Source organism: Stegastes partitus, unplaced genomic scaffold (genome assembly GCF_000690725.1).
Source record: "Stegastes partitus isolate 25-593 unplaced genomic scaffold, Stegastes_partitus-1.0.2 Scaffold1450, whole genome shotgun sequence".
NCBI lineage: Eukaryota > Metazoa > Chordata > Actinopteri > Pomacentridae > Stegastes > Stegastes partitus.
The window spans coordinates 129,481-153,387 of NW_007579181.1; the positions used below are offsets into that span (position 1 = coordinate 129,481).

General features: G+C 43.6%; 2 protein-coding genes and 1 long non-coding RNA gene across 4 annotated transcripts in view; 2 read left to right on the top strand and 1 right to left on the bottom strand.

The window, feature by feature from the left end:
* prss59 (serine protease 59, putative) lies at positions 1–16,295 on the top strand. Its single transcript, XM_008299695.1, has 9 exons — positions 1–264; positions 451–632; positions 2,592–2,824; positions 4,597–4,732; positions 7,888–8,002; positions 13,268–13,469; positions 15,055–15,145; positions 15,276–15,478; positions 15,945–16,295. The coding sequence occupies exons 1-9, from the start codon at positions 55–57 to the stop codon at positions 16,052–16,054; spliced, it is 1,482 nt and encodes a 493-aa protein (XP_008297917.1). The 5' UTR covers positions 1–54; the 3' UTR covers positions 16,055–16,295.
* LOC103370587 (uncharacterized) lies at positions 7,818–20,378 on the bottom strand. The gene is made up of 3 exons (XR_520896.1): positions 20,301–20,378; positions 13,890–13,904; positions 7,818–7,828 (listed from the first exon to the last, which is right to left on the bottom strand). It is a non-coding gene; the product is annotated as an uncharacterized LOC103370587 (long non-coding RNA).
* Positions 20,343–23,907, top strand: part of serpine2 (serpin peptidase inhibitor, clade E (nexin, plasminogen activator inhibitor type 1), member 2) — a 9,474-nt gene continuing 5,909 nt past the window's right edge. The window contains exons 1-4 of one of the 2 annotated variants that reach the window (XM_008299694.1): positions 20,343–20,455; positions 21,705–21,974; positions 22,167–22,394; positions 22,953–23,150. In XM_008299694.1, coding sequence (XP_008297916.1) covers positions 21,713–21,974; positions 22,167–22,394; positions 22,953–23,150 — 688 coding nt within the window. In that variant the 5' untranslated portion in view covers positions 20,343–20,455; positions 21,705–21,712. Of the gene's footprint in view, positions 20,456–21,695; positions 21,975–22,166; positions 22,395–22,952; positions 23,151–23,907 lie in introns of both variants that reach the window. The other variant, XM_008299693.1, reaches the window with a different exon arrangement.

Here is a 23,907-nt window from a genome sequence, read left to right on the forward strand (position 1 = left end):
TGACCACAGTGAACTGAATCACATGCAGCTGACTGTTTCCTTGTTTGTATCACTATGGCTTTTCAAACGTTGCTCCTGTGTAAAGTGAGCTTGTTTTTGCTGCTGAGTCTCTTTGCTGTGGGACAGGGCCAGTCCAAGCTGTACAAGGGCTTCACAAAGTTCAGTCAGGTGCAGGACCACAAGCAGGGGGCTCTGTTTGAGGAGCAGTGGTTCACACAGAAGCTGGACCACTTCAACGGTGCCGACAGCAGAGTGTGGAAGCAAGTAAGTCTGCATGCTCTACAAACCCTTACACGATTTAAATCTATTTAAAAACAAATTACTCAAGTGCTCACTAACCAAAAATAATTCAATCAATGTGTGGGTGATCCCATCAAGGACGATGCACTTTTCTAAAAGTTTGCTGACTTGGCTCATTTGCAAACTTCCTGTCTGTCTGTTTCCTCTTAGAGATACTTTGTGAATGATGCCTTCTACAAATCCGGCGGTCCAGTGTTTCTGATGATAGGGGGCGAGGGCCCAGCAAACCCAGCATGGATGCAGAATGGCACCTGGCTCACCTACGCTGAGAAACTGGGAGCACTCTGCTTGTTGCTGGAGCATCGCTTCTATGGAAAGAGCCACCCGACAGCGTATGTTTCCCCCTGCTGAACAGTGTCTTGAATGCAATATAATTTTGAGTCATATGGTCTCTTTAGTTTGGGTTCATGTGGAGTCAGTGTTTAGATAAAATAAGTCAAATGCAGAAGCACAACAGCTTTATCTCAATTTTGCAACATATGCTTGAAAGAAAACATTCTCCACTGAAAATTATACTAAAAATGGCAGGATTCAGTTCAATTCAGATTTATTTGTGAAGTGCAAATTCACAACATATGTCTTAACTTAACATATTAAGGTACAGACCAAGCAAATTTTGCACAGAGAACCCAACAATTCAGAGTTGCCTTTGCATTGAGCAAGCAATCGGCAACAGTGAGAAGGAACCAAACCCCCATCCTGAACAACCCTAACTATAAACTTTACCAAAGAGGAAAGCTTTAAGCCGAATCTTAAATGCAGAGATGGTGTCTGCCTCCAGAACCCAAACTGGGAGCTGATTCCACAGCAGAGGAGCTGATAACTGAAGGCTCTGGGAACCACAAGTAGACCTGCAGTCTGAGAGCGAAGGGCTCCGTTAAGATGATACGGTACAATCAGGTCTTTTAGATAAGACGGAGCTGGTCATTAGGAGCTTTCTATGTTAGACACAGGATTTTGAATTCTATCCTGGATTTTAGAGGAGGCTGGTGAAGTTGGTCAGGTTTCTTGTTTAGCACTCAGTGAGCCAAGATATATATATAAAGTGTCGTAGCTGGTCAAACTGGCTTAAGTTCTTGGACAGCAGTCATCTATCATGACAAACTGCTGTGGAGCAAATGCAAGAGATGTTTCTGAGAAGTGCTTCTAAAGTTAAAGGCCCTCTTTAACCCTTGACTATTCTCTGTCTATCAAAGTTCTATATTTGGAGTTTTCTTTCTATTTAAATAAACCCATCCTGCCTTAAGATGACTTAGAGGTAAAATGTGTAGATGTATGAAGTCCCCGCCTCCGACTCTACCTACCCCTCCACACTCACTGCAGTCCGAGCACACCTGCTCACCTGAGACTCTGCTCAAACACTGTAGAACTACTTTACGCTACACAGTGGCAGGTTGTAAAATGTAATAATTCAGCCATGTATGTTTGACCTGGAAACTCAATCTAAAGAAGAATAATGATGCACAAAGCCCCACTCTGCAGGCTGACAGGATTGGTTCCATTGGTTACATGTAAAGCGCCGCTACAGCTCACCTGGCCCCATGTGCAGGATTACAGTCCCCATGTGGAGGTCATGTCCTCCCCCCATTCTTCTCCCCCACTTTCCTATCTCTCTCTCTCACTGCTCTATCCAATAAAGGCACAAAGACCAAAAAAATATCATTTAAAAAAAAACAAAAAAACCCCCCTGAAGTCTAAACCTGTGTTTTAGACACGGTCATCGGTTCACTTAAGTTTCAAGGTGAAAATGCTCAACCATCAGCGTCTTTAAACATATTTCCAGAACCTTTAGAGTCCTTACAAAGTGGACTTTAATGAAGCCTGCATGTGAATTCTGCCCGTCCGGTACATTCAGATCTCGCAGCAGGCAGCCGATTGGTGCAGGCGTCTTCTCCCTTGCGGTTTGATTGCTTACACAGTGGTGTTGTCATCGACAGTAAAATTAACAAATATTACAGCTTCCCACTGAGAACTGGGGAAGTATCCGTTTACAGTATAACTGGTATCAAAGGCCGGCCCTTTCAGTCACCCTCATCATGTGTTTACAGCTGGCTTTGGACTTTCAGACACTCTGATTGTGAAATGCTGTGGAGTCATAGAAAGGACATTCAAACCTCCAGCTTCATTTTCACTTTGAGTGCAGCAGCTGGTGCTGGTGTCTCTGCTGCACCACTAGGTGGCAGCTCTGTGCTGAGACGAGGATCTCTGAGCTCATGGTCCATGCACTATATTTCATATATATATGTTTCATAATGTAAAGATTTAATCAAACTTCTCTTTTCTCCATGTAGGGACCTCAGCACAGAAAACCTGCGTTTCCTCAGCAGCCGCCAGGCGCTGGCCGACCTGGCCCACTTCCGCACAGTGACAGCCGAGGCCCAAGGGCTGACCAACAGGAAGTGGGTGGCGTTTGGCGGGTCGTACCCAGGTTCTCTAGCTGCTTGGTTCAGGCTGAAGTACCCTCACCTGGTCCACGCCTCTGTGGCCACCAGTGCACCTGTTCATGCTACCGTCAACTTCCCAGGTATGAAGAGACATGACATGATGGAACCTGGGGTTAAACTGGCATTTGTAAGAAGGGGGAGCTTTTGTCCAGTGAGGTCAGGGCTCAGGATCAGACTAAACACAGTAGAAATAGGAACCATTTCCTCAGTAGAAAGTAGTTTTTGTTGAAACAGGACACACTGGGCTCTGTGGATGTAGGTCGTCCAGATTAACAGCAGCGATGCTTCTAGACATACTTGCTGCAGATGAATTTTCTGAATGTTAATGCAGACTAAATTACATTCACCTCCACCGTTCTGCTGGCATTTCAGAGTCAATTGTCTTTAATTAGTGTTAACTATCTAAATAGCCAGATTCTGATGAGGAGAACGGATGAAACAACATGTTAAATGATTTTAAAGTTCACCTGTAATACTGTGAAGCACCAAAGGACAACAACAACAACAGCCCAGTTACTGAGGCCGATAAAAACAACACGCTGCAGTGGCACAACATATTTATGAGCATTTTCATTTAACTCCGGCTTTAGGGAACATGGACATATCTGCTGTACATACAAACCAACATTTTTTTGCACTAAGCTTTCAACAGAAACTTGTAGGCTCAGTATAATAAACTCTGCTGTTCCTTATCGATTTAATGAAGTGATCAGACCAGTTCGTCCCTACAGTAACGTCTGTAATGCAAGTAATGCTGCATTTAAACCACAAAAACTCTCAAATTTGTCCAGAATAAACAGTATTAGTTGAAAATAAAATATACGGACAGCTCTGAAGGTGCTGGATTCATCCAAAAAACATTTCCAAGATGGAGACCAGCGAACAGCAAACTCAAGGCTTTAAAATGGAAGTCTGTAAACCAGTGGGTGACCACACAGGAGCTACGTTCATCTGTAAGATATAATCTGTAAATACCACAAAAAATAATGAAGCTGTTAAATCGTGCAGGTCAGCTTTACAGAATACACCCAGCAGCACTTTTTAGTATTTTTTTTAAACATCCTCTTTGGGGTTTACTTTGACTGGAACCTCTACGCTGTGCTCCAGTATCAACATCCTCATCCAACACATCAAGCGTTAAATTGAACTCCACAACAATTTTGCAGTTTTGCTCAGCGTCTTGGAAGTAAGAGTCCCAGACAGATCAAACAGGAGGGTTCGTTCTCTATCTGTGTCTGTGTTGTGCTTGGCGAGGCCCGTTGTTTTCCTCAGGAAGGCTGCTCGCTGGAATCAAGGTCAGAGGAGCTTTGAACATGGACCTACGCTGTTCCACCCACACACTGGAGCTATCTTGAGGACGCTATCGCACACGTTCGGGGCCACAATCCCTTTGACTTTGGGAAAACACCAGAGACAAAACACACAGAGAACAGGGTACACGGTGTCCTGACGTCAGGTGTCTTTTCTTCCTCCAGTTAGCTGCAGAGTTATTTCTTTCCATAACAACAGTGCAGTTAGTCAGCATTATGGCCAGCGAGAGGCCGGCTTTCACTTAAGAGGGAAAAGTTCCAAGATTTCGTAATGTGAAGTTTCTCCTCTGAGGGCATGCTTTTAGAGTTTCATAAACTGTGAAATTCACTCTTCATTTCACTTTCAACCTCACTGAAACCCTTCCTAAACAAAAACTCTCTCAAGCATTCCCACGCTGTTTTGAAGATGAATTGGCGCTTTCGCAGAGCCTCAGAAATAGTCCTGTATGTTTAACTGGGCTGTTTTTGTGTATTATTGTGGTCTTTTTATAGCAGCCCAGGTTTAAGTGTCCACCCCTCCCTCTGCGTCTGTGTTTTGCCAGAGTACTTGGAGGTTGTGTGGCGTTCGCTGGCCTCAGAGAACGCAGAGTGCCCTGTGCTGGTGAAAAAAGCTTCAGATGTCCTCGTGGAACGCCTGAAAGACCCCAAAACCTACGACAACATCACCAAAGACTTCAAGTACAGTACATTTTACTCTGTGGAACCGTTCCTTCTTTGTGCTCTTAATTACTGTACAATTTGAACCGAGCGAGGCCGCCGATGATGCACGTCAAACACGAGGCTGCACTTAAATTAAATCCTGAAAAGCAGATATTACTCGTTCTATTTAAATTTGCTGCACCGGGAAGAGCTCCTAATTGTCCTGTTTACTTTCAGTTTTATCTAAGCCTTCTGCACAGTAATTGTCTGACATGGTTTCCAGCCCGGGGCTTTGCTTCAGCTCTCATCTGAATAAATTTGTTGCTCTTTTAATTGCTGAGGTTCACTTTACATACTGAGGGTTCCTCTTCCTCTGAGTGGACGTGTTCAGGCTCAGCTGCTCCGGCATTTGTCTCTCTCTCCTGTTAGCTTTGCTGCTTTTCTTTTAGGGGCAGGACAAATTAGACCTCTATTAATCTCATTAGTTAATGAAATTTGGTGACCTGAGTCAACTCCCAGCACGTCTCCATCCATTGTCACACTGAGCTTCAAGTCTAATCAGACAGAGCGCTGAACACAGGCTGCCTGCAGGATTAAGGTCCGTTACTTAGGAGATAATTTCACTTTTCAAAATGAACAAATATAATTGGTTGGGATCGGTTCATTCAGTTAGAATAAAGCCACGATTAATATACATACTGTGACCGAGAGTTGTACGGCTTGATTGATGTCGCAGGATGGATGAAAGGCAATTCTTTTAAAATGCCAAATGAATTTACCCGGAAATGGTTACTCTAGCGGCTGCAAAGTAGCTCGGTGGTTAGCACTGTCGCCTCACAGCTAGAAGGTCGCTGAGCACGTCCCGGTGAGGACACCCGGGATCTTCCTGCGATGAGTCTCCATGTTCTCCCCGTGCAGCGTGGGTTCTCTCCGGGTTCTCCAGCTTCCTCCCACAGTCCAGAAACATGCTGAGGTTAATTGGTGATTGTAAATTGTCCGTAGGTGTGAATGTGAGTGTGCTTGGTTGTCTGTCTCTAAGTGTAGCCCTGTGATAGACTGGTTACCTGTCCAGGTGAACCTGCCTTCACCCTGAGTCAGCTGGGATAGACTCCACCCCCCATGACCCTGGTGAGGATTAAGGTGTAGAGATGATGGATGGATGCTCCAGTTTGGGGACAATCATGAAACTATTTGCTTTATTTTTGCTTATTCCAAGAGTGAGATGAGAAGCTTGATGCCATTCTCATCGCCGCCCATTGAAGAGCCCATATTCTGCTTTGTCAGTGTTCCTGTAATGTGTTGTATTGCTGCTTTTTGTGTATGTAAAAGGTATGCAAAACTACAAAGTCAAAAGTTCACAGAAAACAGTCCTGCTTTCCGACTGAACCAGCTCGTTTATCGTCCTTTTCTTCTGTTATCTATCTCACTATGTGACACATTTGCATAATGCCTGTCGAGCTGTTTTGTCCTCAGACGAGAGGAGGAAGCTACTTTGCGGTCCGCCCTGGTTTCCTCACTAAAACTGCTTCTGCTATATTACTCTTTTAGTCCACGTTTCACACGTGCAGTAGGTGTGTGTTTACGCACAATGCCGAGCAATCGCACTACTTCCCTTGTAGATGCTATTTTTGCAGAACATTCTGATGGTGCAGCGATGTTGATTTTCTTGAATGTAAAATGTGATCACGTCATCGTTTAATCCTGTCAGACGTTTAACAGTAGGCAGGTGTTTAAGAGATATCAGGTTCGAGAGTTTGGGACGGATGGATGAGCTGAAAACACAACGCCTCCAGCCACGTCTGTAGAGCTATTCTTCTAGACAGGCTCTTTATTCAGACTGTGAGCAGTGCTGCCGGTAAGGCGACACAGTTACATGCCAGCAGGTGATATCTGGCGCCATGTGAGAGGCTGAGGAGCACTGAGGGCTGTCTTGGGTCCTGCTTTGAGTCAGGTCCCTTTACAGCTTCATGAGCGTTGCCTCAAGCCCTTTTGGACTGAGCCTGGGCCTCTGGAATGTCGGACCTGCTCCAGAGAGGGTCTGCTTTAGTCTTGGATCTCTGTAACACAATGCCCACGTAACAGTATGATCCCCTGTTATTTAGATGTTTGCTTTATTTACATCACTATTTTTTCCCATTAGATGTTCTATTATTTCACTTGGTGTTACATAACATGATGCTGTTTCAACGGCAGAATATTAGTTAGAAAGACTAAAGCATTAGTTTTATTGCTTCAGTTTCTCAGCCCCCATTACATTATTTTCTTTTCGTTTTCTTCCATTGTTGTTTGTTACGAGCATGAAGTCATTCCTAACATGCTTGCGTCGTGTCTGCAGCCCTTCTGGCCGTCTCCGATGTTATTTTATACGTGTTCAGTTTGTCATAGTGACTGTAAGGTCAGTCAACATGATGAATAAGCAGCGGCTGCTGTAATGGTGCGGTTTGTCTCACAGAACTAATACTGTCACAGAGACACATGAAAACTGCCCCGACCACACTGGACATCTTTTATTTCAGCTTCTTGCAGATGGAGCAGACTGGAGATGCAGACATGTCCTCATGCAGGCGCAGAGGTCACATAGGTGGTTTGGAGGTTTGTCCAGCTTCCAAACCACAGTGGCTCAGAGAACACAGCACTTGCGTCACGATTTCATCATGAAGGAAGTGTCATTTACGGCACACACGGAAGAGCCGTTTCCAAAAAGCAACGTCACGTCATTTGCATCTTACCTAAACTTACCAGCGTGGAAGACCTCTGACTTTAGCACCCCGGATGCTCTGACAGACATGCTTGTACGTATATCTACATGCATAGACACCCACACCTAAGGGAAGAATAACAAACCGCTGTGCCTCATTACTGTCAACTTGACAGATGACCCTAATCAGCACACGTATATTGACTTTGGACAAATTAATCACTTTTTAATTAAAAAAGTTAAATTAGCTATTCAGGCCTCATGGCAGTCGGTTATCTCAGCAACCTCTAAACACATGTTGGGGCAAGTTGTGTATTTTCTCTTGAGTTTGTTTCCAGGAAGAAGAAAAAAAGTGCTGTGTTGCTAACTGCCCTCTTTGCTCTGCATCTCTCCCCCATCTCTGTCGTCCTCCATCTTCTTCTTCCTCTCCACCTTCCCTATTACCTTGCTTCCTTCCTTCCATCCGTTCCTCCTCTTTTCTCCTCTCCGGCTCCAGCCTGTGTTCCAAACTGCAGATCCAGACGGAGATGGACTCGGCCTACTTCCTGGAGACGCTGGCTGGCAGCTTCATGGACGTGGTCCAGTACAATGAAGACAACCGCGGGTTTGAGGTGAGAGGGAGTCTGGGTTAGCCGAACGGCACGAGTCAAACACCACTAGAAGTTGATTTCAGAGGCCGATGGTGATCAGTTTAGATTGATGGAATCAATAACTGACATTTTGAACTGAAAGTCTTTGTGTTTAAATGTTTGGTTTAATGCCACAATATGTATTTATTTGCTTCTCACAGCACAATGAGATGCTCAACAAGTCCTGCACGTCCTGATAGAAATATGTTGCTTAAATTACAACTTTAGCTTGTTTTACCAAAGTTATCCCAGTTGACAAGCTAATATTCATCAGGTGGATCATCGTATATCCACAGGTTTGGTTCATTTTGGCTGCTTGTGTTCTCTGTAGGAGTCACTGCCTCTAACAAATAGAGACAATAATCTCCTCCTGCCTCAAACTGGTTTAGATGTAACTGTGCAACGTTGCATCCCTCTAGAATCCACAGATCTATGAAGTCCCCACCTCTCCCACTCACTGCAGCTGGAGCACACCTGCTCACCTACTCTGTCCAAACACAGTAGATCTACTCTACATTACACAGTGAATGTATGTATGGAACCCCACGTCTCTGAATCTAAAAACGCCATACGGACATGTGAACATGGTAAATTAAAAAAACAACTACATTTTACCCAGAAAGCCTTCTCAGCTTCAGGGGGGAAAAAAGTCAGCCAGTATTTCTCAAAGTCCAGAATGCTTCCTTGGTAGAACATGTCCTTCCAGTTCTCGTCCTTCACTGGCAAGGCAAGGCTCCTTCCTATCATCTGGAGAGCGCATGATGGAATGAATGCAGACATGCATCACTGAAAAGGTGCCACCTTCAATTCCAAGCATGGTATGGTGGGTTCACAGCAAGAACACCGAGTATATGAAGAGACATCCTTGAAAAGTCACTGAAGGAAGGACTCCTCAGACTTCCTTTGGTGGGGTTCGATGTAGAAGCGTGCTAGGAATGCAACTATGAAGGGTCTGTCCTTTGAGAAGCAGTTTCTGTGTGCAGTAAAGATCACACATCACTTTAAATACAGACTGACACTAACTCTCCAACATGTGTACTGATGCATGTCTGCAGCTGTTGGCGTGGATACACAGTAATACGCCTGTGTGGGTATTTAGCAATGTGTTAAGTACGACATGGTGTTTGCATGATGACCACGATAAAAGAACCTAAAGTTGTACAAAGCTTTTGTAGATCAGCGGTTGGCCCTAGTGTCCAGGCTGGGACACTGATGGAAGGCAGCTATGAGGTGTCGGAGGGCTACAGACAGCCCAACAGCACGACGCTGAAACATAATAAAGCTTGTATTGCCAAACAGCGGGAGGCCCTGAGATATTGCCTTATAAGAGGGTCTCCAGGGTTCCCGAAGCCGGTTGCTTGCTCACTTCGTCTACTCGTCTATATAAGAGCCTGTTTTGTAACCTACTTAAACTATAGGTGGCTTGTGACTCAGCTAAAAAGAGAGGCCAGTTCAGGAGGTAGGCGGTCGGTTTTAAAAGAAGGAAAGACACCAGTCTAGTTTGAATAACGCTTATTAACATCTCAGAGTCAGTAAAGTTCCTGATGAAATCGTAAAACCCTCCCGTCCTGTTTCCACAGACGTTTTCTCACGCTGCAATTGTCTACAAGTTATGTTGATTATGCCTTAAGATATAATAATAAGAGATGATCAAAACATGGATCAAACATATATGATCCTAACGAGCTCTGTGTGTCGTTATCTTCAGTTTGAACACGTGTTGCTGAATTACATCAACATTACAACTTTCCAGCACAGACTAGTTTTATGGTGTTTGAGCAGAGTCGTAGGTGAGCTGGTGTGCTCAAGCTGCAGAGAGGAGGGAGGCGGCAACAGACAGGGATTTCATAGATCCACACATTCTAGAGGGAGCGACGGTGTGAAGCCACTTTAAGATAGAAAAGGACTGTTGTCATGGAAATTTTTAAGGTTTAATCAAACCAGTAGTGAGGAGACCTTAAGGCTGATGCTTTTAGTCTTATCTGGTAAAAATAAAATATTTCTGGTCAGCAGTGCATGGTCCCATCATGCAAGTACAGCGTTGCATCATTACATTCATTTGTCCCTGTCTGTCTTTAGCTAAAGAGTACGTTACTGCTGCAGCACCGCTAGGGGGGCTCACAATGGACCGTTCTAGGATTGGCTAAGAGTTTACAACCATGCTAGTGGCTCAGCAAGGCTTCAATCACCAAAGTCAAAGGACATACAAGGCTGATGGTACGTCCTCTGGGGACCATGAATGCCGGTACAAAGTTTGTTGCTAATCCATCAGCTAGGTGTTGAGATGTTTTACAGACTAACAGAAGACTTTACCAAAGAATCAGGATGTATCCTCTGGGGACCACGAATGTCTACACAGAAAGTCAGTGCAATCCAACCAGGAGCTGTTGACATGTTTCACGCTGCAGTGGTCCATGGGCCAAGCAGCCAGTGTTCCCATCACTGACTGTACATAAAGATGGACGCCTACACGACCCACAATGCAAACTTACTGCAGGTTGTTCACTCAGAGATTTCAGCGTGTTATGCTACTAGCAGCTAGCATAGCTTCACCTCACCACCCCCGAGTAGAGATGTGGAGCTGACTGCAGAGGTTCATTAAGATCTCCTCCTTAGAACTCCCAGATCTGTAATTTTCTAAAAACCTGTTGGTTTTGCTGACTCGAGTCAATCACTGGAGATGATTTTACAGATTTCCCACAACTCCTATCTGGAGTGTCATGTCTCTGCTGTCTCACATGGAGTAGTCCTCCCCTATAAATACACAGAATCAGTGGAGTTGCCCTTTAAACCTACTTCTAGGCAGCTAATAGGAGGCAGACAAAAGGGCAGTGGGCCGACTGTGGGACTGCTGGTACGACTGGGTTAGCTGTGTTTTATGACATACGTGTTGTCTGTGCAGCAGTTTGTTTTTAATGCCAGATGATTTTCTTATAGTACTGCTTTGTGTCACAATCCACTTTGAAAAAAACAGATAATAAATTACGTATGGTGGTATTTTGCCCTGCCAAAGCTGCCATATCCCCACATTATTACATCATCTTCAAACAAGTCTCCATTAAAACGAGATGTACACGTGGGATTTATCTCCATGATCATCTGTTACTGTACGTCTGATTCCCTTTTTGTGTCCATATTATTTTTATTTTTTTTTACCAGTTACCCGTCTTTTCTCCTCCCCTTTCTTCATCCCATCCCCTCTCTGTCCCCCTGGTGCCTTGAGGAGACGTGAGTCAGGTTACCAATAAGCTGATGTGAAAAAGTAACAAAAGACTCTTTGGTCTCTCTGGTTTCCTGTCGCCCCAAGCTAAAGAGACGCTTATAAAAGAACTGAGAGGAGCGGTGGGCCACAGAATCCACAGCGCTAGCAGACAGGCAGAGCCAACAGCTGCCTCTCTGACACAAAAGGCTGGGTACAGATCAAACTAGCAGGTTTTAGGTACCACTGAGGAATTTGGGTAAGAACTAGGACTGAGGTGTAACTCAATCAGAAGAGTCAGAGCGGTGGCTTCTCAGTCGAGGGGTTATCAATGGGGCGCTTTATAAAATAGGGAAGGACATTATGTAACGCCACAGCTTGTGGAACAAGCGCTAACAGTTCCTCTTTCTACACAGAGGATGCAGGGAGATGCAGAGGGAATAGTGGTGGGTCATTTATAGTTAACAAGGATTTTATTTTAACAAATGTCATCACTGCCAGCCCCTCATTCCAATAAATACCACACTTTTTAGTAGACAGGTGCATAAACGGAGCAGGAGCTTTGTGCCTTTATGATTGGTGCTGTGGGTATACAGAGAGCAGATCCCTCCTGTGATCCAGACGTTGCTTTGAGCCGCCGCTCTACAGAGATTAATAAAGCTTCCCTGATTCTGAGCTGTCTTCTCCTCTAATTCTTAATTGGTTTGATTCATTTAAAGTAATTTGGATGTGTAGTAGCTCAACAGCAAGGTTAGAATAAACTGTAAGCCACATGTGATGCATTAACACGTACAGTGAAAGCTATTTAAGATTACTACTCTTGCTGTCGGGATTGGGCACTTTGTCCAGCTAAAAGCAAGCAGGACCTGCTTTTAGTTTTGGTCTGTAGTCCTGTGAGCCAAGTGCTTAGAAATGAGGATGTCCAGACAGTACAATGAAGATGTTCTCCTCCACAGACGTGCATCAAAGCAGGTGAAAACTAAACTCTGTGCTCCACCACTAGTTTCTGTTTTGCAAATTACTGCAGAGACACCAGATGAATTTCACCCTCATTTGCATAGAAGTGTTTTTTTTCCCAGCATCGACCTCTTGTTGCACAGCTAGTCAGTCCCCCATCACCTGGAATCCCACAATGCTTTGTGTGCATGTCCAATAGGAAATGACTGATGCCAATCTTATCTCCTTCACAATAATCCTGATGCATCCCTGTGCATTCACAGAGCTGATTCAGAGGGAACATTTCTGTCCCGCTTGCCTGGAATCAGTTCATTTTGGTGTCAGCATCATTTCTTCTGCACAATGTGCAAAAAAAAAAGAAACGACATTGGCGACTCCAAAATAAATCACCCAATCCCACATACAAGCTGCACACACTGTCATGTGGTGTTATTAAAGCACTAATTACATAAAATCTAAAAAACAATCTCGGCTCATTCATTTAGCAGCTGTTAAATGAGTTTCTTCCCATATCAGAGTTCAGGAACAGCTAATAAATGAAGCCTTAGACCAGATTGTTCATCCAAAAGCATGATCTCTCACTTATTTCTTCTGACATCTAGCCGTGTGGATAGTTTCAGTTCCACATCTAACACAATACCACTTTGTGTTGTGGCTGTGGTGTAGTGCCAGATTAGCAGCCAGGCCAGCGATCACATCTGCTTCTCAAGCTGGGATCTGAGAGAGCGCTGTTTACATCACCCTATACAATGCACAGTAAACGGCAAAATGGCTCCACTGACATAGTTTTGGTAGGAAGTTTTTTTTATGGGCCTCTCCAGTGTGCAACAAACAATGGACAATGTTGTTGCTTTTGTTTTTAAAAAAAAAGCTGCATTTGTTTTAAGCAAATGTCTTCTTCTGTGTTTTTATGGGAACACTCAGCAGCTGAACAACATTTAGAAATTCCACTTATCAGTCGGCCTGTATTGAAATAAACTCAGTTATATTTCTATCTTGTGACTGTTTCTGATTTTACCACACATTTTTATTATTGTCTTTACTAATGTGCTTGTTGTCCTCCTCTGTTTGCTCTGTTCGTGTCCATACAGGGTGTGACGGGCACCAACATCACGATCAAGGTGCTGTGTGGTGTGATGAGCGACTCTTCACTCGGAGACCCTTACGCCCGATATGTCGCCGTGGCCCGCCTCATGATGGACACCTTCTCTACTAAATGCCTGGACGCCAGCTTCAGCAACTACATCAGAGACATGACTAACACATCCTGGGATGGGCCGGCTGCAGGGGGAGGTGGGTGTGGACGTTTTGTACTGGGAAGTGGTATTTTGTTTGTGCAAATAAGGTTATTTTAGCTCCACTGCAAAACAGCTATTTTTAAGCACCTTGTATTTTGGGGTCGCTTTTGTTGCTCGGTTGTCAGGTAGTTGTCCTCAAATGATGGAGAAACACTGTAATGTCTCATCGAAACTTTCCACCGTCACCGTAACACCGGAGCAATCAAGTGCAGTCGCCTCAGGAGGCAGAATATAATGCAGCCACAAGACGGGCTGTGTGTTTGGATGTGGTCACAATCATAAGCTAGCAAACCAACCGTTGGGTGTTGGTGAAAGGCTTTTTACAGAACGGTAGGTCATAGGTCACAAAAATAAAAGACCGTCAGACAGGTTGTGGCGAAGAAGGACCACCAAAAGCGTGGTTATATCACTGGACTACCAAACACAGCAGCTATAAGACATGTTCACCCCGTCACAAGTTTTCTCCTTTTGTTGTTTTTCAGCACTGAAACGTGGTCACGAACAAGTCGACAAAAAAAAAAAACCCTTTCATGTCAAAGTAAAAACAGATTTCTACTAAGTTATTGTAAATTGATTTAAAATACAAGATGTACAAGATGATTGAAAAAGTAATTTCAACAGTTTCTGTGCAGCTTTGGATGAATGACGAGTTCATTTGCAAAAACAGATTTTCAGAAAGCCTATTTTTTTGTTGTTTGCTTGAGATAATATCAATTAAATTAAAGCTGAGTGGATGTGACTCAGTAGAAATGACGTTTGATGTCTCAGGTAGATGATGGAACAGTGGGTCTCCTGAAGGTTTGTGAAGACGGAGTTATCTGTTTTTGGAAATGACCTCTTCGTCTGCTTCAGGTCACTGTCTTGCTGGAAGAAAATATTCTTAGTCGCAGTTTGTTTTGCAGAGTACATCAGGCTTCCTCAGGCTTTTCTCATATTTTGCTGCATTCATTTTACCCTCGACCTTTACAAGCCTCTCAGAGCCTGCTGCTGAGGAGCAGTTTTACGTGATGCTGCCACCACCATGCTTCACCATGCTGGTGATGGTGTGCAGTGATTGGTTTCCAGCGTCTCGTCTGATGAACAAAAAGCAAATTAAATTGACCACAATTTATTGTTAAAAAGGGAACTTAATACATTTTAGAGGCACCATATTTAAAAAGTAAATACTAGTATGCTATAAATATTACCTATATAGATAAAGGATATTATTCTTGCACCGTGCATCAACTTTGGATGACGGAAACGGGTTCTCTGCGTTCCATCTGGTGTCATTGCTCCGAGCTGGTGGTTCTCATTCCCAGCACCAGCTCCATGAGTGGGAGGGCTGAGGGGGACCACAGAAACAGGATGTGGTCACTTGAAAAGCCACTGCGATGCGCCTGTATAAACTCCTCCAGCCACCCCCTTGTGTTGTGGCTCCGATCGCCCTCTTTCCTCTCTTAATTAGGGCTGAATAAGTGAATGTGAATACTTTCTTTGAGGCCGTCTTTAACTAATTGTCAGCCCTGTGTCATTAGTGCCTTGATTTCAAACAACCAAATGGATGTTCTGACCACGGGTAATTTTCTGTTTATTGTCAGGGAGACAGTGGGTCTACCAGACCTGCAGTGAATTTGGATTTTACCAGAGCACCGATTCACCCAACCAGCCGTTCTCTGGCTTCCCTCTTGCGTGAGTACTCTCTGCCTGATAGACTCATAATTGTGTTGTTGTTTTTGAACACCCCTGCACCTGCTGCCTCTTCACCTACACCCACTTCCACATCACCTTGCATTGTTAAACCGTTGTTATTCTCACCCAGGTATCAGGTGAAACAGTGTGCAGACTTCTACAACATCAGCGCAGAGCAGGTGGCGGAGGCCGTCGTCCAGACTAATGAGAACTACGGCGGCTATGACATCCGCTCCAGCAGGATAGTTTTCCCCAACGGCTCCATTGACCCCTGGCACGCCTTGGGGATCACCCAGGACGTCGCTCCCGACCTGCCTGCTGTTTTCATCAAAGGTGAGAACAAATAATGCATAATGGATGATGCCACTGAAACTCGCCCATTTGCTCCTAATGCCCATCTACTCCTCATACATATTCATCTGGTAATTTGCTTTTTAAAATCCTTCCTGACATCAAGGTGAGAACTGGAATGAATTCTGAATAAAAAATTAGAGGTTTTTAGAATTCAAGGTTACATGTAGCCGCGTAACCACAGGAGCAAAAGTTGTAGCTGTGTGTTGAAACAGAACCAACTTTGATAAGTTTCCTGGACATTTTTTTAATAAACTCCGTCCATCTAATGCACACCGAGGCTTATGTGTGATGTATGTTGTAGCCAAAGACTGAGAAGCCGAGCAGGCAGAACAATGCCTCACTTGTTCAACTCTAATTTTAATAGGTGGATAATTGTTTTTGGAACTCTCTGCTTCTGTTTTTTTTGCTGCTGTATCCCTCATGTTTATATTTTTCTGTGATCCAGGAACAGCTCACTGTGCCAACATGTACCCGGCCAGGAGCCAAGATCTCACACAGCTGTCTCTGGCCCGCGATCACATCTACGTTCTCCTCCAGCAGTGGCTGAAGCAGTAACTTGTAGTTAAGAAATTCAATCAGTGACTTTGCAAAGCAAAAAAAAAATCATTCTGGATGACTGACGCTAGAACAAGACTGCTTGTTTTGCTGCCAAATTTATCACTGCCTTGAAATGACACGTTGCACAAGCATCTGTAGGTACAAAATTCAGGTATTTTAAAGGGAATGTATTGAGCTTTTCCTGATTTTCTGCCGTGTATATAATGTTGGATGTTGATATTAAATGAGCTGAAAGGTTTTCAATGTTTTCTTTCTACTTTCGCATTTCACTTTTTGACTTTGGCTGATGTCAGCGCGTCATAAAGTTCTTTATACAGTCGTCTGTTTAAATCACAGCGATGCCATGAGGTCCAACTGCTGTCTTCTCTGTAAATGTGTGTGCATGTTCTAGCAAAAGAGTTTACAAATAAAATAGCTGAGGGAGATGCTGACAGCTGACAGCACAATAACATGATTCTTCCTACGTTACCTTTGGTTTTTTGACAGCCTTCCACTTCACACTTCTCCATCGTCCAAATTAAATCTGCTGCAGGTGAATCTGAGACGCTGCCATTTTCAGTCAAGAATGAGAAATGATGCTACTTTGTAGGTTTACAGTTTGCTTTCTGAGTTTGCATCCTAGCAAGAAGATGATGTGATGCTTACAACTACTGGGTGCTGGACCTGGGGAGGCTTCCAGAAGCTGGCCAATCAGGAAAAAGTGAGGTTTTTGGAAAGGGGGCCTCAAAGGGATGCAAGTTGGCACAATATGTCTCCTTTGAATGAGTGACGGGCTGCAGGTGGCTCGGTGGTTAGTACCGTCGCCTCGCAGCTAGAAGGTCGCCGGTTGGCGTCCCGGTGAGGACACCCGGGATCTTCCTGCGTGGAGTCTCCATGTTCTCCCCGTGCAGCGTGGGTTCTCTCCGGGTTCTCCGGCTTCCTCCCATAGTCCAGAAACATGCTGAGGTTAATTGGTGATTGTAAATTGTCCGTAGGTGTGAATGTGAGTGTGCTTGGTTGTCTGTCTCTAAGTGTAGCCCTGTGATAGACTGGTTACCTGTCCAGGTGAACCTGCCTTCACCCTCAGTCAGCTGGGATAGGCTCCGCCCCCCATGACCCTGGTGAGGATTAAGGTGTAGAGATGATGAATGAGTGAGAACAATTTTCAGCTGATGAATAAAGATGTCTTTTTATGATTTTCTGCATTTTCAGTTTCAGTCTGAGGTGCGTTGCAAAGGTGATCAATAAAAGTTTGAACATTAAAGAAGAATTAGTCCTTGGGTTAGTTGGCCCTCGACGTATAAACCACATGAACACCGTCAGGTTTTATTCAGGTTTGTGTAATTAAATTAAACTTTTATGTTGCATTGCTTATGTGGAGTAATTCAGTAAAAACCACAATAATTTCAAAAACATTTTCTGAGATTTTTCAAAGGAAAGGGCAAGAATGCCAAATTGAAATGTCCGCAGCATCGCAGCTCCTTTTAGTCAGAGTCAGCAGCGTCACTGTCTTTTGTTGCAGGCTATTTACCAATGCTTTCTGCACACACAACACATTATGAGTCCACCTCTTGAGAAATACTTTTCATATTGAGAAACTTTATCTTTCATTGCAGAAATTTCAGCAGCTTTCAACATAAAGGTTATCAGTCAGTTTATCACAATCACAACTGCAAACTCACTCTTTCACTGCAGCATCTGAGAACCGGCATCCTGTTCAAACAGGCCGCAATGAAAAAAGAAAAATACTTTCACTGGGAATTTCTACCAGAAGTGACTCCTCTTCATACACAAACATACAAGTCAGACATCTGTTCCTGTTCAGCACAAGTTTAGTCTTGTTTGATGATAAGAGTGTGACGAAAAAAATGTCTTGGTTGCTCAACGAGAACGTGATTGTATCTCCAGCAGGACACAGAGATGGTGTTTCAAACACATCAGGACCTGGAAATGGCTCGACTGGGTTGGATGTTCTATTACAATGCTCTCATCTTTTGCTTTGACGCAGAAGGATTTAGTTTGAAAGCAGCAACTACAATTGAAGAACAGTAAGCGGCCTTGGATGGCATGATTACAGCACACAGCTGCACGTTCACTGCCTACCGCCCGAAAACTCTCAGACACGATGACCCCGCTTTGCTCCACAGTGTTTATTTTCACAACAAGTCCCATCTCTGCGTCCCAGCTGGACAGGCAAGACCCCCACTCAAACCGAGCAGCCACAACCACAATCCTGCCCTGAATCCAGACTCGCCGTGGGTGTCCGGTGCCGGAGCAGTGGGTTCTCAGAGCCTCCACCTAAACGATCCGTCAGGTCCGGTGGCTGTGAAACTAATCTGTTAAAGTGGAGGTTCAAGCCACCGAATATACACGTGAAATATATATTATTATGACAGACCACAATCCAGTCTTTGCTAAAGTAAACATTTACGATGGCTTTAGCCGTAATTGCCCATACACTCTCATTTAATCCCCTGTAATTCAAACCTCCGAGCACCTATTCGTAATCCTCTCGCTGGCAGCGGCAGCAGGATGTATTTGAGACTCTCGGGCTCTTTTCAGGTGTTTTTGTGTGCGTTCACCACCCGGCTGCATCGCCTCATCAGAAACACAAGCATCAGGCGCTGCTTTGTCAGGGAAAACTTTTATCACTCAGAGGCTGTGTGAATACAAAATCACATCAAAACTGAACAAAACATCGGTATGAAAAATTATATCGAGGGAAAACAGGACAGTTCAGCCACACTGGGTGTAAACAGCCTCCTTAGCAACAACTTTCTTTTTCTAATAAAATACAAATATATCAAAAATCTATACAACTTGTACAGAAGATGTAAGATCAGGGGAATACATCCAGACCACAGCTTTGTTATTATAAAATTAAATATGAAATCTTGAAAAGGGGCATCTTCACCAGCACTCAGGAGAAACCCTGTCTTATGAGTTACTTTGAGCCTGGCTAACTTTCTACTTATGCACATGATTAACTTTATTTTCAGTTGTTCTTGTGTTACACAACACATACAGAAATTATTTTAGATTTTTTTTTAGACGGTCTGATTATTAGAAATATATGTATGTGGCTAAAAAAGCTATATCTTTACCTTCACTTTATTATTGTTAATATTCAATTTCTAATTACTAGTGATGCTGAAGTTACAGCAGCAAAGACTTCAAACTATAGCTAGCACGTGCTACAGTACGCTAGTATAGCATAGCGCTTTTAGCTTAACATAAAGTCAGCCAGTAAAGCCAGTCAGCCTTTCAGACAGACAATAATATATATTTTAATGCTGGACAGCTGTTTTGTCACTCTCATAATAGTGTACAGAATTTATCACAAATCTAACATTAGCAATGCTATAGATACTGAAAATCATCATTTTTGGGGCTTTCTTGCTGGAATGGGTGTCTTCCTCTAAAGTCCTACTTTTACACTTTCAAGTTACAGAATTATTATTTTTTTGTTCTTTTTTATCAAATAAATGGATAACCCTCCATCGAACTCTTGTGTTAACAGCAGTAAACAATTTGTATATGAATATTCCTTTAAAAACTACAGACTGAAGCTCATTTTGTACTTGATTTAAAACCACTTCTTTGTACTTCATTGGACCAGTAAGATGATTTCAGTGTTATTTAAAGATTAGTATGGTCACGTTCATCCAATAAAAGACCTAAAATAAAAGGTAATTGGCAGGAGGGGACATTCTGGGGCATCTTACTCAGGTTTATTCTGTACTTCACACAAACGTTTCTGCTGGTGTTTGAAGTTATAAAGGTCAAGTCGTCTTTACAGGCTCTCGGTAATTTTCCACTTCACTGACACAACATAATTAATGTTAATGTCTGTGTGTTGTTGTTAAACCTTCCCCACCTCCTGCCCTAAACAACGTGCAACTTCTCTGATGCGTCAAGGTAGCCACAATTAGCAAAGACGCAGCCGGAAGTTGCAACATGAACCTAAACATAAAGCTGATTTCCTTTTATTGTTTGTTTGTTTATTCGAAAAGAAAATGAATAAAACAGCAAAATACAGAAACAAAATAGCATTGGTAAATTATATTAAACTGTGGCCCTTGTATTTATTCAGTATACGGTTGTATTATTAAATCTGTGGACTGCTGCGGGGACTCCTGCGCTTTTACTTTGAAAGTGACGCGCATGCTCCGTTGCGCGGTGCTTGACGGCTTCATGAGACGCTCACTTGTGCTGTTGTTTGGTCGGAAGGCGGAGTTCGGGCCAATAAATTCCTGTTAGAAACAACGGCGGAGTCAGTAGTAGCGCTCACTTTCACTGGACTAAAGACTATTTTCACATTAAAGTTTCGGAGCAGCTTCGGTTTCTCGCTCGAGCAGCGGACTGAGAGGTTTTAATTCCACCTGCGGGACCAGATCAAGCAGCGTCACCTCGTCATAGGTAAGGACCCGCGTCTAAACCTGACTTTTCCCCCCAATAAATATGGTTATTTTAACAGATTCAGACGTTATATTTATCTTAACAACACTTCATGGCACCTTGTAGTCTGCATTCAGGCCAAACAAGTTCCTCACAGCTGATTAAATCTATTTTCTAAAAGTGCTAAATAACCAATGTGCGTCAGGTGGGTTTGGTCAGACCCTTTAAATGAGCTCCCTGCAACTAATTAACATAAGCCAGCCGCGGAAAACCTGTCTTACTTGGTCTTACTTGGTCTTACTTTAAGTTATGTTAACGTGACTTGCATTACAACTGGTCACACAAGAAGTGCGCCTCACAGCCCGCTGCTTCTGCTGGACCTCCTGCAGTTGCTCATTTTCATGTATGAGGAGCTCAAGAAGCGCCTGAGCTCCGTTCATGAAGCTTTTACAGACACACGACACACTGTGAAGAACATTCTTCCACTTTAACCCAAGATTAGTCAGCTTTAAGGCATGTGCATCCACTTCTAAATAAATAAAATGCAAAGTGTGACCAGGTTTCCTGTCACTTTTCTACCAGAAGAAGACCAATCTGTGAGTATTAGTGGCCTAACATGGCAGATTTATTGACACTAATATTGCCATGTTATGTCAAACTTGCTTCATACAAGGAACTCAAAATGTCCCAATTTTCTAAATAAAATAGTTTTTCCATTTAAACAAACTCCCTGTCAAAGCTAGTTTTCTAAAGTTTCTGAGCTCAATATCAGATATTTAGCTGTGAATCTACCTGCAGCAGCTCTAACCAACACTTGAGTGCATTTCACGCTGCAGCTGAGGGAAACCAGCATGTTTACCGCTCAGCCGTCCACAATAAATCACCAGCAGACGTCCAGTCGTGCTCCTGTGGTTCTGCTCCGGGGAGTGGAGCCTGAATCACGCTCCTAAAATGGTACCAAAGATTCAATTTGGTCTAAAATTAAAACAAAAGCAGGGAGCAGTTTCGCTGTTCTGGTTAAAGTTAGACGGTGATATTTTGACTGTGTGAGTAAGAGTTAGTCAGACCGAGCAGCAGATCAGAGGATTTCTCTGCCTTAAGGACGGGCAAAGGCAGCTGCAAGAATCCCTACAATGATGGATTGTTGTTTTTCTACATGTGTACTTGTTCAGAAAGCATGACTCTCAGCTATGCATGCTCCTAGTAATCAGTGGGTTTCATACAAACTGCCTCTGCTCTTCTGTTCTTTGTCTCTCACGAGGTGCCAAAGGGATCAGAATGAAGCACATCTCCGTATTGTGCTTGTGTGTGCTGGTGACCTTGTTTGGCCATCAGGGCGTTCTGTCCCAAGCCCCCTCCTACGGCGAGCGGGGCTCTGATCTCGGCATACAGGTGTTTCAGCAAGTAGTCCGCAACAAGCCCCTGGAAAACGTGGTGCTTTCTCCCCATGGTGTGGCTTCCATCCTGGGCATGCTGCTACCTGGAGCCTATGGGGACACACGGAAGCAAATCCTGAACGCTCTCCGTTACAAGAAGAACGGTGAGGGCTGTTCTGGTGCTGGAGTTCTGCTATTGAACAGTATATGAAAGCTGTGTCTAGGCACTAGAATGTGGTGGATTAGCTCCACATGAGCTGAAGTACCAGTAGTCAGAGGAGCCTTAACAAACTGAATATGTTTAAACCTGTGAGCAGTGTTTGAGTCATAATTCAAAGTGTCACTGGTGTGCACAGGCCCATACAGGATGCTGAAGAAGCTGCACAAGACCTTGACAGCCAAGTCCAACCAGGACGTAGTGCTGATCGCAAACGCCATGTTCAGCCAGATCGGTTTCCCCATGGAGGAGACCTTTGTGGAAACCAACAGAGCCAACTTTCAGTGCGACAGAAGGAGCCTGGACTTCAGCAACCCCAATGCAGCAGCCGATGAAATCAACGAATGGGTCAACAATAAGACCAAAGGTTGGAATATTGGTTTGAATAAAGCAGCAGTTAGAAATATTGTGAAACAGCTCTTGAACAGGCAGATGTGAGAATATTTTTTGGAAACAGATGCGAAATCTGTCTCAAAAATCTTCAATTTCCATTTTTATAAGTTCAGTTATGTGTCAAAGTAAATACATTTCTCATGTTTTGAGAGGAAAAGCCTGAAAGTCACTTAGAAATGGGCACAAAATGGTTTCTTGAGCAGAGTTTCAACAGAGATGTAATGGTTATCATCTGTATTAGCCCTTTTGGCTTCCCAGTGCCCTTGGATGGGGCAGTTTGGAGTTGGATAGTTGGATATACCACACAAAAATAAAGACATTTAAACTGCTGTTGGTTTCTTGTGTTTTTCACAGACCACAGTATAAATCCTTGGCTTGGTATTGTGCTCCATTTTGTGTTGAGTTTTGTGTCCTTGTGCGGTGCTGCATTATTACTTCCTCGTCTGTCCTGAAGTGAATACCAAAGATGAGGTGGGTTTTTTTTATCAAGCCTTGCTGACTGAGTGATGATCTGTGTTGCACATTTTTCCAGGTCACATCCCCAGCTTGATCAAAGCAGACATGCTGGATCCGGCTCTGACCCGTCTCGTGGCTGTCAACTCCATCTTCTTCAAAGGCTTGTGGAAGTCCCGCTTCCAGCCCGAGAACACCAAGATGAGGCCCTTCAACGGGGGTGATGGAAGTGTATATAAAGTCCCGATGATGTCCCAGCTCTCTGTGTTCAATACAGGTGAGTGTTGTGTTGTGTCCTCTGTCTAAGAATAACCAGGAGGCATTTAATTATGTTCTCAAGCTGGAGATGCGTTCTTGACGTCTGTTTAAACAGTCTTACAGCTGTGCAACATTCAGGATTAGTGGGTTTTCCACAGAGTAGTCAAAGATGGAGAAAATGGAAGTAGCGAGCGTGACATCACCCACTGATGTGGACTGCTGTTTTGAGGTTTTCAGTTTTGCCGGCTCCGTTTAGTGTTTTGAAACTGATGAGTGAGGGACGGATCTGACTGAAGACTCAAGGACTCAGTGACTTGGTAGCAACCTCTGAATTACAAGGTAGCCCCACTCTGAAGCATGCCCCGCTATGTAATCTGTTTTACTTAAAATGGGACTGTTATTTACAAAATGAACATCATGCTGCATTCAGAAAGTTTTAAAACTACATGTTGAGACTGTAAACTCCAAAGAAAACAGATCAAGGGAGAAGTTGGGTCTTTTTATAGGAATGCACCAAATATCGGCGACCACATCGGTATCGGCCGATATTGGTGTTTTATCTGATATATCGGTATCTGTCCGATGAACAAGTTTAGCTGATGATTGTCCAACATCAGCGCCTTCGTCTCTACGTTTGATGTTGCTGCTGTTTCACAGATGTTTTTACTTAAATGGTCCTTTAACGTTAAATATGTTAAAATTTGTTTTACTTTTGTTTCCTAATAAAGAAGACTATGTGGTCTAATTTAGGTTTCTTTTGAATAGTTTTCTCACGG